This window comes from Anguilla rostrata, chromosome 9 (assembly GCF_018555375.3).
Source record: "Anguilla rostrata isolate EN2019 chromosome 9, ASM1855537v3, whole genome shotgun sequence".
Taxonomy (NCBI): domain Eukaryota; kingdom Metazoa; phylum Chordata; class Actinopteri; order Anguilliformes; family Anguillidae; genus Anguilla; species Anguilla rostrata.
Genome location: NC_057941.1, coordinates 15,133,250 through 15,153,310, shown reverse-complemented (window position 1 = coordinate 15,153,310; position 20,061 = coordinate 15,133,250). Strand labels below are relative to the sequence as shown.

Genomic DNA, 20,061 nt, shown 5'->3' with positions numbered 1-20,061 from the left:
TTCCTTTTTTGTAGGTAGGTGGTGAACTCATTAATGTGCCCTCTAGCATGAATGCACAATGTGGGGTTTTGATACAGTTGGATAAAAATTTCCAAAATCTTTCTAATTTTCAAGTCAAGATGTCAGTGGCCACGGTCACCAAATCTTTTTTTCCCCTCCTATTTCCTGTTTTCAAGTTTTCCATATTTGTTTAGGTGTTGATGAAAGTTCAGTCATCACTGTTTTATAGAATTCCAAAAGTTTCCAGGTCACAAAGTGAAAAGTTAAGGTCAGAGATACTTGTGATTCCTTCTGATTTCTGGTCTCAGACTTGGCCAACTGAGCATGCCTTTTGATGAAACTTTATGCTAATTTTGCCCTTATACAAAGGCTCTTGTGCTTGGATTTTAATGAGACTTGGCACTGGTGTTCTCTTCATGCCTTCCTTGAACCATATTTATCCTGGAGTTATAAGGTCCAATATTAAGGCCACAGATGCTCCTATTTATTACAAGCTAACTTTCAATACTGTATATTACCGTATTTGTTGTCAACCAACTGTATGCTAACAAAATGTCAGTACCAGCATGCAGTTTTAGTTCCTATTTTGTATTTTTTGTTGCACATGAGTATCTGCCCTCTCATCAAGGATTTCCTGATGCTTTATACACTACATGGCCAAAAGAATGTGGACGCCTGACATCCAACATCTCATCCAAAATAATGGGCATTAATATGGACTTGGTCCACCCTTTGCTTCTCTAACAGCCCCCACTCATTGGGGAATCCTTTATGCTAGATGTTGGAGCATCGCAGGAGGGATTTGGTTTCATTCAGCCAGAAGAGCATCTGTGAGGTCAGGCACTGATTGGGCAATTAGGCCTGGCTTGCAGTTAGCTTTCGAATTGTTCCAATGGTGTTGGATGGGGTTGAGGTCATGGCTGTGTGTAGGCCAGTCAAGTCCTTTCAGAATGTTCCGAAGCTTGACCAGATGCCGAGTGTTTAAACTGATCATCCATCACTTGTCGGGTTCATTTGGCAGAGCGCCACGTGTAGTGCCCCTGCTGGAGTCCCTCAGTGCTAAGACCCCAAGGTTGGGCTTCTTCCAGGGCGCGCTAATGAATCCTCTGCCCTGTCATGCTTCCGGAACCCTCTCTAGTTTGACATTTAAGTTCCAGCTGCGGGCACCAGGCCCATGAGCTAGCGGTTCTGGAGCCCGAAACAGAGGGACTCCCACCACAGGGGAACACGACGAAGCGTCGATGAAACCCAAAAGCAGAGCAGAAAGCAGAGCATTCCCTTCACTACCTAATAAAAAGTGTGATTGCTATTAAGCACGGTGTGCTGCCTGTTAGTGTCTTTCTGCTTGCTTCCTGGGTAAATTACTCCCACCCCACCATGCCTGTGAGTTTGCTGGGGAAGTAAAGGGCTAGTGTGACAGACACAGTCGACAGGTGACAATAGGCTGAGCTGAGCAAGCAGAGGCAGACAGATGTGCGTGGGCGTCTGCATGGGAGGGCTGCTGTTTGATGCAGCATCAGGAGCTGTGACAGAGACTCCCTAGACTGGTGCCGCACTGAGGGGTGGAAAAACAGGAAAGAAAAAAAAAAACTATTTCTTTGTTCACTTATTTGTGGATAGACAGACTTAATGCTAGCATTTATTGTGAGTCACAGGGCCTCTGTCTCGACTGCTGTGATGTTTTGGTAGAAGAGCCGCAGAATTATGAATAGACTCAGTCCTCTCTTGGGCTGAGGAAATGCCAGCAGGAAATAATTTCCCTCACTTTTGCCTAGTCTGTCACCCCTTATTGCCTTTATGCATCTTTTAGAAAGGTTGCAGAATAATGCCAGTAAGACGTGCAGTGTCGCAAAGCCCAGCTGGCAGAGGAAAGCAATGCGAAGCTTCCCTAAGCTAAAAAACATCACATGAAATTATGAAGGAAACTCATTCACCCCTAGCAAAGAGATGGGGAAAAATTTAAGCGGATCTGGGGGGGATAACGAGGAGAGTGAAATGAAAAGGCTGTTGGGGAAGCAGTCCTTTTGCTTATCCCGTCAAATACATCAGCGCAATGGGTGGATAGTGAGAGAAACGCAGCGGTATATCGACGGCGACATTTAGAATCCCCCCTGTAAACGCATCGGGGAATTGCTCATTGGGAACAACGATGGAGAAATATTCTTCAAAAATATAGCCTTTGTGCATCCACAGATGTATGTTTTATGCCTCGTTTTGAGTCTGTTGCTCTGTTTGCAGAATCACTAAAGGCTCCGTGTGAAAATATCTATTTATATCTGTCTATTGAGTTTATAGACAGCTGGCTCATTAAAAAAAAATATTTTAGTGTATGTCTTCCCTGTTTGGTTATGTTCTTTCTTATTGCCCTATATCATTTTATCTGATTCGGACGTGCCATTGAAATAGATGGATGAGTTCCTAAGTGGTAGTGGAGCTAGTCCTTCACAGGTATTTAAAAACGTTTATTCAAGAATGCATTTGCCAGTTACACATCATACTTTACGTCCTCAAATGGATTTTTACTCATCATCTGCATTTCAAATTATGCATTTAGTATTCATGCATTAACCGACAATGCTTTGCACTCTTTAGCTAACAATGGGCTACAATTGCATTTAAATGTGTATTGGAAAGGTTCAGGGTTGCCTGGAAACATTTTCCCAGTGATTGCGTGAATTGCTCCAGAATGCATTAAGCAGTGGTCTGTGGAGTGGCAGTCCAGCTCAGGCTCTTTGCCTCTTTTCTTTGCCTGTTCTTCTCAATTAATTTCAGTGCTTTGCTCTTTTGACTCCTTCCCTTAGTCTGGCATACCCATGGATGGAAAATGTGAGTTTTTTATTTCAATTTCAGTTCGTTTTAAATACTGAAACATTCCACGTTTGTCCTGGAGAAGACAGGGCTACAATGGTGCTTTAAATGATACAAGTCAAGACGATGTACCCAGACCTACTGACAGCTGGGGATATTATTCCTCTCCCTCATCGAGACTTTTAGCCACTGAATCATCACAAGATAACAGGCGTTGCTATCTCATTTACACAAGTTTGTCTGCCAAGAACTTAATCAAGCTCCAGACAAGGATGTGTTATTTGTTTCATCCTTGTTTGTACAGCCCCGCCCCCTCCCCCACACTATTGGGAATACTTTGTTATGCTGTTCTGTCATTAGCAAATCCATTACGGGGGTTATTGTAAGTTTCGGCAGCGACTGAATTCTTCCGTATCTTCCCGAAGATGGGGAAAGCGGTGGGGAGATTTAATCTGCCTGTTTGTTCGGCGCAAGCTGTTCCGACGTGGCGACACGAAGCCCGGCAGGAGCCGATCGCAGTTCCGTCAGGGGTGCGATCCTGAAGATTACGCCGTTCCTGTCGAGGTCCTGCATTTGTGCTGCGAGTCCCTTTCCATCTGGCAGGGGCGGGGGGAGGCTGGGGGCTATTCTATGCTTATTTTTCCTGGCTGGGTATTTTTCCAGTTTATTCTAGAACAACAAACCCCAGCATGGCGAAGGAAAACCTAGAGGTGCTGAATATTTCATTTTTACCAGCCTTGTCTCTCCTCGGCCCAGCCGTCTCCGTTAATTGACTGTTGGCTTGGGCCCCTGTGCCAATTAAGAAAAAATTTCCATGCTAGAATTCTGTTAACTACCTGTTTAGAGTACATAATAGCTGCTGTGCATGAGTCCGAATGACTCATACAATTTCATCTTGTTGTGTCTCATATCAAACATGCCTAGTGGTGAAGTGAAGACACCGAATTGTAAGGAACAGAGTTGCAATCAGCCCACATTGAATTGACTCTGGCTCACCCTCCCATACAAGACCTTCACAAAAGGACTAGCTTTGATGGTGCATATTTTCTCCGAGTATTTCCCGCTCTACGTTAATCCTTATCTGTTTTTAATGACACTTTCATGTGATAGAGAGCCAAAGTTAAACGGGAACGTTTGTTATTGTGTTTTGCACAGGCTTGAACCCGCTCCCCTTCGACCCAGCCACCAACAACGAACCCCTACAGTTCAGTAACTCCAATGGGCCCCTGGTGACCGACTGTCCACTGGAGAACGGAGCAGAGAACAGCAAGAAGAGGAAGAGACCCAACCTGCCCCCAGGTATGGTAGCTTTGGAGGATGCGTGGCCATCACCCTCATGTCTTCCCAAGAGAGCCAGATTTTCTGTGTTGGTTTCAGTATTCCTGAAAGTAAATGTTCGGCAGGTGCAGCTCACAAAGGCTTTTAGAAGAATGGTACAACACAGGTAACTACAGAGACAAGAGTGCAATGGCTGAACTGTAATTACGCAAACTGTTGCTTACAAACAAAACAAAGAACACAATTGAGAACAAAAAAAGTTTTAAACTTTAATTTGCTGCAGATCATCTGAAGATGAAACAAATATGCTGTGCTTGAATTGCAGCCAGCCTAATTGTCACAATTTGTCTTAATGAAATTAGGTCTCATTTTGAATTATGATGTGCTAATTAAAAGAATGAGCTGTAATCTCAATTGCATATTAAGAAGTGGAATAAAACCCATTCCTAATGAAAGAGGAGTTGAATAATTTTTAATACAGTCAGTACATTAGCTGGACGGCGTGATTTAAACTATTTGTCTTCATTGTGCCCAAGTACTGTATATTGTAGCTCTCATCTATAGTAGTATAAATAGTATAAATAATAGTAAACTAAAACATAGCTGGAAATTAAGGAAATCATTGACATTTACAATTGTTTACTGAGAGCATGGCTTGTTTTCCATAGCCAAATTTAATTTATTCTCAACAAACAAGATAGCTCAATCTTTTGAAAAGTAAAGTAAAGCCTACATTGGAACCCGATCTGAAATGTTTGTAGTTGAACCATTGAATGTGTTCCAAGTTTATTTTGTGCAGCATACTCTTGGAATGACCTTTTGAGCTCAGCCAATGAATTATTAAAGGAAAAAGAATAACCTCGTTCCCCAAACATGGCTACTGCAGAGACCTGTGATACCTGCAATTTTAATGGTGATATCTGGAAGGTTCTGTGGAGCCTCTTGAGTTTTGTGGGAACAGGGGTCTGCAGAAGAACCCAGACCCTTCAGGGGTTGGTGTTAGACTTGGGTGGAGGCACACGTTTACAAGCAGTGTTCCTTATAGGTCAGTTTGTCCTAAATGCCTCAGAATTACTGTAACCTGGAACAGCGACCTCTGGGTTAAGACAAAGCCTTCTGTTGATTGGTCTGGTTGGGGCCTTCTCTCAAACTACACAAAAAAAAACCACTTGTATCATTTCAAGCCATTGCTGTTACAGACATCTGCAGTGCATTCAGTCCTGTCTGATTATCCGTGTTCCCTTGTGAAACTAATTTAAATAAAGTGATATATTTCACATCCTTATGGAAACTGAGAATAATAAATTTATGAATGAGATTGTAGTAAAGGATCTTGCATCAAATTGTTCACAGCCTATAGTGGTATGAAAAAGTTTGGGCACCTCTGGTAAAATTGCATGTTTTCTTGAATCTTGTAAAAAAAGTTAGCACAACCGGTGCATGGTAAGCACCTAAGCACAACTTACACATTCTAATGCACAATTGCTGTTTATTTGCTGAATTTATTTGTTGAATAAAACTGTAAATTTGACATGAGTTTTGGCACCCTTCCAGTTGGTCCATTAATAAAAAAAAAGGTCTCAAAACTGGATTTACTCATTAAGCCTTAAATTAAGCCAGGTGAAAATGATTCCAGAGCTTAATAAGTACACTCTAATCCTTCTAACCTCTCAAGGTGTTCTGCGTTCTCTCAACAAACACGCTCTCCTCTAAGCTCTTATAGTACAAAGCACAGAAAAGCTATAAGAATATATCTAAATGGTTTTGCTTTTTTTCAATTTGTTAATACATTCAATAAGTCAGAAGTAATGTACATTAACATTTACAGAAATATGTTGTGTTTACACAACCTTTTCACTTAGACAAACAACAAAACATGCAATCTGACTAAGGGTGCCAAAACTTTTGCATTCTGTTGTGCCTATATAATGAATCACTTCATTAACTGCCACAGGAAATTAAATAGAATTGGTGCTTCTTGTGCTACACTGAAGCGATAAGGTGCAGAAAATTGTGCAGATGAAAGCCAGGCTGCTGCATATTCAGATCAAAGATTTCCTCTGCAAATTAAATTTGTCTATTTGAAGGAGAACATGTTCCTTTCTGTGGGCTTAAGAAAGGAATCTAATGACTAGAGTGTTTTGGCGCGATTCACCTTAAATTCACCTCTGCACTCATGGCCCCAGTGACCATGGCCAGGTGTAAGATATTATTTGTTAATGTGTTACCTTTACTTTCAAATTTAGCAGATGTTTTTTTTTCCGGTGTCAATAACACAGCTTGTATTATTTTTATAAAATCCATTTATACTTTGTGTATCTGCTGAAGCAGTTCAGATTAAGTACCTTGCTCAAGAGTAAATTGACCCTTCCTCTCGGGAATCGACTACACAACCTTGAAGTTGGAAGCCCAGTTTCCAAACCATTGTGACCCTTTGCCACTTGTTATTTTGCTACCACTGTTTTCAAACACCACAATTTTGTTGTGTCTGCACCACAAAATTGCTGATGTCTGATTGCTGAAAAATAAAAAAATATTTGCCGTTTTCAAAGTATTTTTAACCTATAATTTCATTGCTGCGCATTATCAGGGTTACATAGACTAAACCCACTACCTAGGATTAAAAGGGTGCTTATTCATTGCATATTAAAAATATATAATTTATTGCCATTTACCTTTTAATGCCCTGTTTCGATCTTTCATTATATTTTCCTTTATCTTTTATGCAATCAGTCTCGGATCAGTGTAAAGCAAATTGAAATGCCAGGAATTAACATCTGGAAAGTAATACAGAATGTTTTGTGCTAATAAAAGGCAGAATTCTCTGAGGGACAGGATGACACAGACAGGGGTAGACGTAATGAGCAATGATTTGTCCTTGCTAGGAAATAATGACTATTTCTGAAGAACGGGCATTTGTAATGATTAGAAACTCCTTTCTAGGGACAAGCACTGAGAATTAGAATAAACTACAAATGTCATAATATAGTACAACAATACATCAGATTATCATTTTAATTTGTATTTAATGTATATATATATATATATATATATATATATATACACATGACGTTGTATCTGTCCCTATCAAATAAATGCTAAATATCGGTGCTGCAAATCGCCCAAGTTCCATAGTTTCCCCAATAGACTAACAAGCTTCCGCTGTTTCACTGATTGCACCTCATTTAGTACCCTTATCATTTCACTTGAACTGTAGTTAATATCTACTGGAGAAGATGAACGAAGCAAACACATTTGTAGCTTTGGGAGCGCACGAGATGCCAGAGAAGATAAACGGAAACTCTGCCCTCCTAACAGCAGGCATACCTCGGGAACACTGCCGTGACCCATTTAAAAGCCGCGCAAGAGAAACGTAGAATAAATTAGCCTCTTTCCCCATCCTTCCCGTAGCCTCGAGCCTGGCAAAAGGCTGTCAGCGAGTCGCTGAACACATCCATTGCGTATCAGCACTTTTACTCTAACTGCAATCGGGAAAAAACTCTGCACCGTCTCTATTCTCTGTTTTTTGATTTCCTTTCCTCCCTTTTGGGGGTAGTTATGAGATGTAATGCATGGCTCAGTACCAGTGTTATTTTATTTATTGTAGTCTTTGCCTCACATAGTATGGGCTCAGGGACTCGCGTATGTTAGTGTCTTAACTTCTCCTTCAGATTGCAGACCTGTAAGAGTAGGAATTGACAGTGTTTAATGTGAAATGCAGAGGAGACCCGTAGAAGACGAGCTGTTAATGTGGGTTTTTATATTATTTTATTTTATTTTTATTTTTTACTGGAATAGCAAGTAAGGCATTGTTACCTGGAAATGTTCTGTTTGTTAGAGTGTGCTGAGTACGTACTGTAACAGCTTTCATTTTAAATGGATGTGCCTCCGTATTTAAGTTAGTAATGCTGTGACTGAATCAATCCAGTAAAGCAGACTGTATCTTTAGTTCGAACTTGAACATATAGTTTCAACTATTATTATTGTGTTATTAACTTACATGTTAGCATATGGAACCTATGCTTGGAAGGGAGTAGTTTCACTGTTCTCAGGAGAAACAGAGACGACAAGGTTAAGGCCAGCTTGACCAGTGAGGCTAAGCTAACTTGCGTGGCTGCTTCGTTGAAGCGAGCTTGGCGCTTAACGCTAAGCTTCCTACCCAGGCCAGACATGCATGTTTAATTTAATGAACTCTGTGATTATACTTCACCATTTAACAGGATTATAGGACTATAGGAATGGCTAACTATAGGCCTGACCTAAGAGGTAAGTTTTAACCCTACACTTAAAGACAGAGAGTGTGTGAAGCCCGCACATACATAGGGAGATTGTTCTCTTTGAGAGAAGGCTCTGCCACCATTGTAATTTTAGATACACATGGGATTTTCACATAACCAGCTGTAAATTACCATTTATAATAGAATGAGGCAGTTGAAGAAACCAGGTGATTGAGGTTTTAATGCAGCGACAAATGTAATTGTTGAAGAAGTGTCGAATGTGGACGTGTATAAATATTCAAAAGTTCCCATTTGTTTTCTCCTCTATTGTTGTGTTTGTTCCTTCTTTATTATCCCTCCCCCAAAGGCTTGTGACTCCATCTTTCCATTGTCCCTGATAAACTGTGTAAAGGATAGAATGTTGAATGGGGAAAATATGTGGTTAATTAGCTTGTTTGCAACATTTCATTAGAATGTTTTTTTTAATTCATAAATAAGGTCTGTGAATACTGTGGTAATTGTCCTCAAAGGTCCTTGACAATTCTTTGTAATTTATATAGCATTTCTGTAGGGACACTTTTTCAACAAAAGGATAAATGTCTCGCATTGTTTCGGCTTAAGACAATCAGACCAGACAGCAGCCTGGGGGCACATCGAGCAAATAGTTTCTGATTCGCCTTCTGCTGACTCAGACAGGCTTTTGTCTCTGTTTCTGTCACAGCAGTAACATGAGGAATACTTCTTTTTATGTGGGTAATTATTTCTGATACCTCTATAAGAAGACTGACCTTCAGAAACTTGCGCCATTGGCGACTGTCTGTCAGACATGAGAAATGTAAAAATAATTGTGATGCTTGTTTACTGGGTGAAACGGAGTTCAGTAAGTTGGTCGGCTAAATTGCGAATTGCAGTGGTGATCGTTACAGTGCAGAGACAGTAGAGGCGCGCGCTTCTCCTGCTGAACGGTCTGAGGCGGGATTGTTATTGGCGTGGGCCTGCTATTGATATACGAGCAGAGAAGCCGGTCCCGTCGCCCCTCGTCCGCGCGTATATACGCGGCCGCCGCGCGGCTGACGGCGGTTGTTTGTCACCGCCCTTCTTCCCGAGGCTTTAGCGTTCTTCTCCTGACGCCAGACCCCCGCGGGACGACGGGGTTGGCTCGCTCCCGTTGACCTGAAGAGAGGCGGCGCGGGAGCCGCGTATCCCCGCTCGCGTCCCCGCTAACCGGGCCGCCGGGGTGAGGGGGCGGAGCAGACCGGCCTTAAACTGCGGCTGATGAGCTAGCCTGCCCTTGGTTTGGGAGTGTGCGGTGAAGGTGGCCGTAGGAGCCAATCCCCTCTGCCCTAATTACACCACAGGCAAGCTGCCTCGCAGCAGAAGGAATGGATGTGCATGGATTCTAGCCTGCTGTTCTGCATGCCTGTGCTCTTGTGAATGTCTGTACAGTTATCAGTGTAGGGTAAGATTGTTGCCGATATGCCTGCAGGTTTGCCTGAATATCTTTTTTCTGTGTGGTACAGCCTCTGTGTGTGTTTCAGTGGGTGGCTGTGTGCAGACTAGCTTGCGAGGCGGCGCTAATTAGGATCTTTGTAAACAGCGTAGGCGTTGTTGTCACTGGCGGAATTAACTCTGCCCTGTTCTGACCCCACCTGGACTGAACTCAGCGAAGAGCCTCCGTCTTTTAGATCACAGTGTAATACGCATTGGTCTCTGCCGAAGCGGCACCCTCCATTCGCAGCCATTCTGTTTGCGTGGTGCATCAGGCCTTAATGTGTTCATTACCCCTGAGCTGCTGTACCGTTTGGATTTCTCCATTTGACTATTGCATACGAACACTGATACTTCTCATTTAACTGAATCTGAATTTGATGATGGCATACGTGGTTCTTTTTTGAAGCACATAGCTGTCTTGGTGCTGACATTCTGGCTACCCGTATGTTCTGAATGTATTAAAGAATTCACAAATAGCCTGTAATCTCAATTAATATTCCATTTCAGAATATAATCAATAATCTGATATAATGTAATAGAAAAGTAGTGGCTGCTGTGTTTAACAGCTACAGTTTTTTCCAGTAAAACACAGGACATTGACTAAAATGAACAAAAATTCTCTTTAAAGCATGTATATTGTTCCCGACCAATGTCCTACCTCGATGGCTGATTCTTTCTTTTGAAAATGTCATTGAGAAGAATTAAGTTTTGATTGTGAAAATCACATACACAAGGCCCTGGTCGGGTGAACTGTCCCTGACAAGCAGCCAATGACAAATCACAGATCTTCACAAAGTCTTTGAAGGTGATGGTTTAGAATGAGATGCTTTATGGGGTTTTTATTTATATTTATTCTGGTTGGTGAAAGGATCACAGAAATTCCATTACATTTATATACTCAGGTAGTTCCAGGGAAGATTAGTTGTTAGCTACATGTTATGCAATTTTCACCATCTTACGGCCTGTAAAACACCAACTGTTCAGAAATGCGAAAAAGCCTACTCAATCAATTTTGCAATTGAGTTTGCAAATATTGTATTCATTTTTGGTAATTTTTCTTTTTTTACCCAAAATTACTGCAGATTTAGGTAAATCTTGCCAGATTTGATGTTTGCCATGCTTAGCAGCAGAGGTGATATGCTCCCAGGATGTGACATTGCAGTTCAGTTTTCATGTCACATTCAGCTCAGCCCCAACTGAAATTCTGTGATAGCAGCACCTGACTTATTCATGAAGAAATTCTGCTATCATGTAAACAAAACACATTAACAGTTGATAGGCGGCTTCGTAGGCGAAAAGCAGGAGGTGAATGTGCCAGGCAGTGTGCCCTTGAATGTTGCTGCGAGTGAAATTAGAAGGCCTTCTTTAAGCAAATTCAAACCCGTATGTTGTCAAAAGTATTAAGCTTGAGCCCTTTTTCTGCCTTTTTTTCCTGTTATTATGGTTTTTTGTTAGTGTCTTGTTAATGTTAATTTAGCCTGAATCGCAGGGCAGAAGGGTTTATAGTTTAAATCCGAAAGAGAATCTAACCAATCACACAGTATACTTTTGTAGAACACTCTTCTGAGCCATTTTAAGGGTAACCAGTTTTTTGCTTATGTTTAAAATGTTGCAGGAAGTAAACTAATATACCTTTCTATTCCTTTCCTTCAGCAAATAAATCTATGAAAAAGATGAAAAAGTAGAGAGACCGCGATACAATATCACACCCTCTCAGAATACGCCTCCCCACACGCATGCATCCAATTAGAGTGATTTTGAGAATCTGCAGAGCTGCCATCTGCTCTTGAGTTTGGTGAGAAAGCGAGTCATAAAAGAACTACATTTTTATAATCAAAGAGGAGCTGAGCGAGAGACGGAGACAGAGCGAGCGCGAAAGAGGCAAAGGGAGCTCTTAAAATCTTTGCTGATTTCTTTGAACTAAATGTGCTGGCGCATGAACAAGGGAAGCACCTCAAAAGGAACAGCGTATCACAAAGGTCTGCTTTGTCCCCTGTACCTACTCAGAAGTTGGATGAGAAGCGTGGCTCTGTGTGGACCTCGCGTTGATGGAGCGTGCCCCCCCTTCGCGGGGCGATGTCGGCGTAAACAATGACTCATCACTCCCTGGGAGATTGCGTACCCATCGCTGCAAGAGGGGCCGCTGGACCTCGTCGCGCAGTACGCCCACGCGGGCAGGGGACTGCAGGAGGTCCCGTCCCTCCCCAGCAGGGGAGCCCTCGCTCACACCCCCCCACGCCCACCCTGTCGGTCATCCTACGGAAAGCCCCGCAAACTTTCCCTCCTCTCCCCCTGTTCCTCAACCCCTTCGCACGGACGCTGCTCAGGGAACCTCGGTCTGGTCCCAGAAACGGAGCTGCTGCCTTAGTGGTGTACCGACAGGCTCACCCCTCGTTCACTTTTAGCGAAGTTCTTTTTGTCATCGTTTCTCAATTTTAGCAATTGGTATTGAAAAAGCCCTTCCCCTTCGTTACTGTTCCGCCCCAAACATAATCCCAATCTGCCTCTCTCTCCCAGTACGGAGGCACTCTAAATCCCCCCTCCCCCCTTCTTTCATGACACTTGTTACATGTTGCACCATCCCAGAACTTTTTAGTAATTTGTATTTGTCCTAATACTGTAGCTTATTCTTCTGCCTAGTTGGCTTTGCAGAGGTTAGGTCTGAATAGTGTTCACTGTGTGAACTAAACTGTGTTCTTGGCTAGAAATAACTGTACAAAATAAGTATTGTACCTTACTGAACCTGTGTTTAGCAGTTGTCCATGACAATGAAATGCACTTTTTGTACGTCGCTTTGGATAAATGTGTCTGCCAAATAAATGTAATGTAAATGTAATGTAATGGGGTGAAGGGCTGAGCACAGAGCTCCTCATTCTACTCTTTTAACCTCCTCCGTTTACATGCTTGACCACAGCTTCATTGCAAAACATCGCATGGTATGGCGTGGCTTGTCGCCTGAATAAGGCATTTGCTAAAACGCGTTGCGGCTGTTGCCCGAAAACGCTTCCCAAGCCTCAGGAGCTTCCAGCTGTTCTGTCTACGTCGTTCTGTGTCTTATGTTTGGTAGGCCGTTACTTGTGCCCTGTGCACCTCGTGGAGGTCTTTCAAGAGCTGAAATTAATGTGCAGGGACTGGTGATGCAGATGTTAATGCAGTGTTTCTGAATTGATGCTGACACCATTATGCTGTCGTGCTATTATAGCAGTGTGAAGACTCGCGCGCTGGCTTGTAAAATCTTTTTCTGCCTCGTCTGCTAGAATGAGTTTCATACCTCATGCACTTATTCAGGTAGGACTACAAAACAGAACTTTATTAATGAAGTTAATAAAAGCACAACACCCTGCGCATAATGGATTTTTTTGCGTAATGAGTAAAAACAGGGAATATCGATCTTCTTTGGGGAGAGAGGAGGCAGAATAATTCTTTCTCTGCTTGCCAGTCGTTCTTATTCCGAATTGCACTTTACAGTCAATTTCAGAAACTAGGAAGAAGGAAGAAAGGCGGAAAACATTTGAAAGGTCTGAGATGAAACCTTGGGACCGGTGCGAATACGTTACCGCGGTTTGTAGCTGGTGTCATCCTAATGTAATTACCAAGATGGGGAGCTTTCATTAGTTCCACGGTGTTGAGCCACCTGCCGTCCTTCAAATGTCCTGCGTTCTGCTCAGGATGAGGTGTAAGAAGGAGGTTGAATTGGCAAGTGCTCCCCTTTTCCTGTTCCTGGATGAGAAAATGAGATTTTTAATGGCCGTTCAGTGCCATCAGCCTCTCTCTCTCTCTCTCTCTCTCTCTCTCTCTCTATATATATATATATATATATAAAGCCATTTTGTTTCCAAAACCCAGCCGCCCAAAGAAAACTAATAAAACCTTACTAACTTGTCATGGTTAATTGCCTAACATGGTTTAAATGGATGATTATAAATATTATTTATGAACTAGAACATGATCGGAATCAACCGTTTGTTAATTTCAGAGAAAAAAAAACTGAACAAGAAACATTATTCAGGCTGGCGAGACAGGAAAATGGTCTTTAAAGTGACAGCTGTCAGTCACCAGGGATATGGTTCTATTTTCAGTTCATTCTTTCGTATTAAAAAATGAAATCATTGGACCTGTTTCAGTGGGATGTCAGTACTGTTCAAATGAGTTTTGTGCAGCCTTCTTTTTTTCCCCTATCTTGTAGCTATCTTTGTCATTTTCCATTGAGAGTGACATTATTCCTACTGAATGAGCCGCAATTGTGTCGTTGGATGAATTATTCTCTTTTTGTGCAAATGAGTCCTCGTTGTGCTTTGTAATGAATAATGAATATTAGCACAAGTAAATCGAGGCAAGCCATCTAGAGCATGTTTGGGAATTCACCTATTTGTTCTTGTGAAAAATTATCTGTTCAAGGTTATAAAATTTTTTTTTTTTTTAAAGAAAAGTGTGTGGAGTACACTATTTCTAAAACTGCAATCTGTGTACATACCGTTGTCTCTACCATGGCTAGTGAGGAATTAAACAAATCTCTCAATACATAAATACATACATACATACATTTATTTATTTATTTTTTGGTGACCTTGGATTAAAATTAATATAGATTTCTATGGCTCCCTGAACATGAATAAGCTATAAAATATAGGCTAATAATTTGATTTTATGTTCTGAACATAGTATGTATTACGGTGGCAGTACGGATACAAGAAATTCTGTTTTTTTTTTCCTGAATGAATTGCATATTTATTAAATGAAATGACATCATTTGGCTATGAGAATTATGGATATTTAAAATGGAATTGTTGCTAAGTGTTAACCAGAAGTCATCACATCAGTTTATAGTTCTAAGGAAAATTGGCATCAGTCTCTCTCTCAGCTTTTTTACCTTACATTTTTCAGACCTGCGGGATCCTGTTAATATGCTCACTATGCAACCTTGTCGTGGGGAAAGAAAATAGATATGTCTTTAAAATTCTGCAGGCTAAATATGCAGCTGCAAATGTGGTATGGAAAATATGCAAGCCGTTAGCATTGGTACATTTACTGCACCGTAAATGAGATGCCAGTCTGCCCTTATTATTAGTGTAAATTAGAATATTTCACAGGTGCTTGTTCCTGTTTGTGCATGTGTGCGTGTGTGTGTGTGTGTTTGTGTTTTAAAGTGCAGCATAAACAGTTGTTTTCTGATTTATTCAAATTTGAAGTACTCTTGTGTTCTAAAACCATAATTACAAATAGAATTCTGCTTAAAGTTTCTGCATAGTGATACCAAAGAAATTATTTTCATTTGAACATTTGAAGCAAACAACAAGCATATTTTATGTAACATGATGAAGGCTTTAATGCATGAAACCAGATTTATCAGATTATTATAATATGATTAATAGATTTATTTACGCACGCACGCACACACACTCATGGGTGTGTGTGTCAGGTCATCTGTGCTGTTTATTGAGGAATAGTGTTAGTTTATCGGGTAATCTTCCTTTTCCATCATTCCTCCTGGTGTGTGCACTAACCCAGTGGAAATGACAGAGTACAGACCATTAATCCCTTAGAGAGATGAATGATTGTATGGTTTCTGAGATTACACCGCCATCACATGTAATGGACACCTTCATGTGTCCTCATTTCGTCCGCTTGTCTGAGTCCCCCACCAAACAAAAAAAAAAAAAAAAAAAAGATATTTCAAGGTCGTCTTTCATAAGCCAGTCTCAGACATTTTTAAAGGCATTTTGGCACCTCCGCCGTCTCATCCATTTTTTGAAGCCATTAATATAGCGGCATTATAACATCAGATAAAGGTGTGGAAAATCGTTTTATTTATTTCCCTCTCCCAACAGAAGTGGGAATGGGAGAGCCTGGGCCAATCGGGCTCTCCTTGGATACGAGGCCCTGGCGAACGCCCAGCTCCTCGCTGAGCCGGTGCGGTGTGCGGAGCCCTTATCGCCGGAGCTTAATGTAAATATCCAGCTGACGTTTTTATCGCGCCGCAGCCCGAGCGCGCCGCCTTATCCGCCGCATCCCTTCCCTCGGCGCGGCGTCCATTAGCGGCCAAACGCGGGTAGCCTTGCCGCCCGCTTTGAGCTCCCCTGCCTGCTCGGAGCCCCCCCCCCCCTTGCTGGAGGTACAGCTCGGGAGTCTCCTCTCTCTCGACGGGTGTCGGCCCCTCCTTGGCACGACTGAGTGGGCGCAAAGACTTAAATCCGTCGGCTCGGCTCGGCTCGGCGCGGGGCCGGCCAAAGGCTCTGACCAGCTTTCGCACGCGCGAGCAAGCGAGGCTCGCGCTCCATGCCGTTCATCCCTGCGTGTCCTCAAAACCAATTTGTCCCACTGCCAGCGCTGTCCGCAGACCTGCGGAGTCCAAATCTGCTCTCGGAGTCCAGGGAACAAATAGCAGCCCAGCACACGGCCTTATGCATCCATAGTAGCATAGGAAAAATTATATCATGTGAACCCGGGATGAACAGGAGGACAATAATGGATGTTCTGTGTTGTAGTCTGACATGACCTACAATTACCTACAATTAAAGCCACAATTGAATTCCTTCAGCTGTTTGAAATGTGTAAAGTGGTAACTTTTTTGATAATGCCATTGAGACATTCAAAAGTAAAAGCCTCCACAACTTGGATTGTGTGTCAGTCTGACGCACAAAAACGCCGGGTATTTGATTGCGGGTCTTGGGACTGGTCATATGAATTGGGTCATGTCGGCTGTGTCTCCACCATTTCCTGTGTTGCTTTATGTGTGTGCTGCTAATACGTGCTGTAGCAGTCCCTGCAGGATTGTAGCTGCCCATTTCCCGTGTGACTGGGTGACTGGGTGATTGCGGGACAGCAATCTGCCTTCAACTGTTATGGCCGGCTTGCTGAAGATTTAAACGTTCACTTGCCTGAAGGTCGTTTGGGCTGTGTTACTAGCTTCCTAGCAGTGTGGAAGGAGGCTGTGAAATGTGTCCTGTTAGGTTCTATGTGGTTGAAGTTTAAGCTCTTATCCACAGAAGATCGGTGCAATCTGTCCATTAAAAAGAATAACGAAGAAAGAATCTGGTAGATGGAAGTATTAAGAAAACATATTTGCACTGTTGTGCCTTGCACATTGCGTTGAGGATAACCTGTTACTATCATGCTCAGGGTGAAAAGCAGGGTTTGTTATTTTGAATATTTAATTTCCAGCTACGGTTCTTTTTATTACTCACTGGAGCCTTTATCCTTTCTTTATCCTGGACGTAGCGGCAGACTTGAGCATTGGCGGCATGCAGATTGATCAACGGGTGGCGTTCGAGGGCAGACGCACGCCCCTCTCTCTCTCTCTCTCTCTCTCTCGCCGCGTCGCGGAAAAAATAAGCAGAGCAGAAAGTAATCTCTGCATCTCCCCTCCCATAATCGATCTGCGGAGCGCCACATTATCAAAGGAGCTAACATCTAAAGCTCCTGCCCTTCGCCTGCTCTCCTCCTGGCTAATATATCCGTAATATCCCGTGGCCCTGATGGCTGTGCAGCCGTGGCTGTTTCATCTCCTTGGTAAATAATGAATAACCCTTCCGCTGTGTGTGGGTAAAGTCGCAGATTACGGAGCGAATGACAGCTGGGAAGGGTTCTGCGGTTGCTGGGCTTTGTCGGTGTCTTTTCCACTGATTGGCCGATGTCCCTGGTGGCGCATGGCTCCGCCCTTCTACTGAGGAATGAGAGTGGCACAAGGTTACCTAGCTGCTGAAATGTCCTTAATGGGTCGCCCCCATTTAAAAGTGGCTTCTGTTGATAAGGCCCTGGCTACAACACCACCAGGACTCCGATAATTCCCAAGCCAGCACTCCGGTCAATGAGTTAAGCATGTCGCCGTCTCTTTCTCTCCTTGTGATTCGCTTACTGACTGCATCCCCAGTCTCTTCTGTAGACCAGAGACGGGGGGAAAGGCCCGTTGTCTGGCAGCGCTAGCCACACCTGGCACCTTTGTGTTCAGTCACACGTCTCTTCTGCTGGGAGACCCGAGCAGTCGAATGCTTACGAGCGAGGCGCTGTGGGTGGCAGCCATTTGCTTGTCTCCCCGCTGCATGGCCTGCCTTTTATTAGCTGAGTGTGCATGCAGTGCCCTGCGGCTCTTTGAAAGTGCACTTCAGTCACAACAAGCACCTGCTGGATGGGTGTTCCATTATTGTGTGTTTCCTGGAAACAGAGCGCGGTTTGTTCCTCTACGCCCATTCACAGAATCCTGTGCGCATGTTTTGACTGAGTGAGTTCAGTAGCAGGCTGCAGTGCAGTGCTTAAGAGGGAGAAAACGTATTTTCTCCATCATGTATGTATTAAGCTTTGGAAATGTGCCTGGTTAAACCGTGACGTAACCGTAACCGTGCCGTCGGCTTGGTCTGTTATGCCCGTGAGATACACGGGGGGCTCTCACAATGAGCTCTATGAGTCTTGTATGCAGTGACCTTGTGAGACTCACTGGATAAGAGCGTCCAACGTATTTATAAATGCATTACATTACATTTAGGCATTTAACAGATGGTGTTATCCAGAGTGATTTACAGAGCTTATATTGTACATACAGTCCGATTATGCTGCTGGATATTAATTGCAGCAGTTTTAGATGAAGTGCTTTTCTCATTCACGCAACCAACAGTACTGAGAGGAATCGAACTCGCAATCTCTGAGTTACAAGCCAGGTTCCTTAGCCATTCCACTGTACATAAAGATGCCAATAGTATATCAGACGACAGGATTGAGACAATGATGGTGATTGCTGCAGAAATGGAAAGCAAGCGGCAGGTAGGCCCTGCTTGGTACCTCGTTACGAAAGAGCAGGTCGGGGCAGCCCTGTTTAGTTCTGCTGTAAGGTACAAGCAAACCATGCGGTGTCTAAAAACTATAATAGATACTCCATCACTGCTTTTCTCATCTAACAATCAGTGCTGAGATCTTACACTGTCATTCACTCAGTATAATAACTTGCGCTGTCTTTCTTTCCTGACAGTGTTTGCTTGCTAATTATTTGTCACCCTGTAATTCAGTCAGTGTTGTTGAATTAGCAGTGCCTATCAGAAACATGCCTCTTCTGTTGTGTAGCTTGGTGGCCGATGACAATTAAACTTGAACTCCAAATGTTTTACTTCACTGGGGGTTGAATTTGCCTTCAACAGTAACAGTCAACGTCAAAACAAAAAACAAAAGGGAAAAAAACAGAGCCTTTTCTTTTTTTTCCAGAGGAATGCTTTAGAGTTGATCCCAGACACAAGCTGGAAGTAATTATCCTGTCTCTTTTGCAAAGCATCAATCGGAAAACGCATTGAGTTTTAACTGGGGCTCCCGTTGGGGTGATGAACGAGTTTACTGACCTGTCAGCGAGATTCCCAGAGCGCTGTGGGAGAGAGCGAGTGCGTCTGCCTCCCTCTCTCGCCCCCCCCCACCCCGATCCCGCGGAAGGAGGCTTTGGACGGTGTTTGAGAGCACGAGCCTTTAGTGTCCTTGTTTCATCTCTCCCCTTGAGGAATCGCAGGTGTTACGCTGTTCAAACAACAGCTTCCCCTCTGTCTGCCGCCAACGCTCCGCTCGCCTCACTGGAGGCTGATCCGCGGAAAGGCTAAAGTGAGATTTTTATCTTTCCCATTTTTCGCTGTTGTGTTCTTCCCCTTTCTTTTTCTATTCCTCCTCAATTTCTTCAACTTTTTTTTTTTCTTCCTTTCCCACCACAGCTATGATTAAAACTACCATTCTACTCATTCTTCATTTGGCTTTAGCCCCGCCTCCTGATTTGCTCTATTTCACTCGCTTCTGCATGTCTCATATATTCCTGTGCTTCTCCATCTTCTGCAGCCTTTTAACTGTGGCTCCTACTTCAGCTGTTATTGTTTTTAGTTCACCCTTTATTTATCTGAACTGTCATTTTAGCCCTGCTCTTTCATTCCCTGCTGCCGTTTTAAACTTTGGCTCAGCTCCTGCTCCACTGCTGCTGCTTTTATTTTTCACTTTCCTTCCCCCACGGACACTTACTTTTAGTCTGAATCCTACTTCCAGCTGGGTAACAGCGGGATGAAATTTCACATCCATTTTTGAAACAATTTTTCTTCTTCTTTTTTTAAAATCCCAAATATGTCATTCTTCATTTTGCCTCTCAAGTTACCGCAGGACACACTATGCAGTGAACACAGAACTACAGCAGAGCTCGTACGGACTCCACAAAGCAAAGATCACGGCTTTGAGGAGCCTTGCCTAATCTGAACCCACCCTACGCCTGGGGGACAAAGTCAGTTGGGGTTCATATTGTTGGGGGATGACAGTTACT

At 43.0% G+C, this 20,061-nt stretch overlaps 1 protein-coding gene across 12 annotated transcripts in view; it reads left to right on the top strand.

Moving 5' to 3' along the window:
* Positions 1-20,061, top strand: part of LOC135263024 (ecto-NOX disulfide-thiol exchanger 2-like) — a 173,648-nt gene that overhangs the window by 92,440 nt on the left and 61,147 nt on the right. For all 12 annotated transcript variants that reach the window (XM_064350560.1, XM_064350562.1, XM_064350571.1 and 9 more), the window contains one exon: positions 3,964-4,107. In XM_064350560.1, coding sequence (XP_064206630.1) covers positions 3,964-4,107 — 144 coding nt within the window. The remainder of the gene's footprint in view (positions 1-3,963; positions 4,108-20,061) is intronic.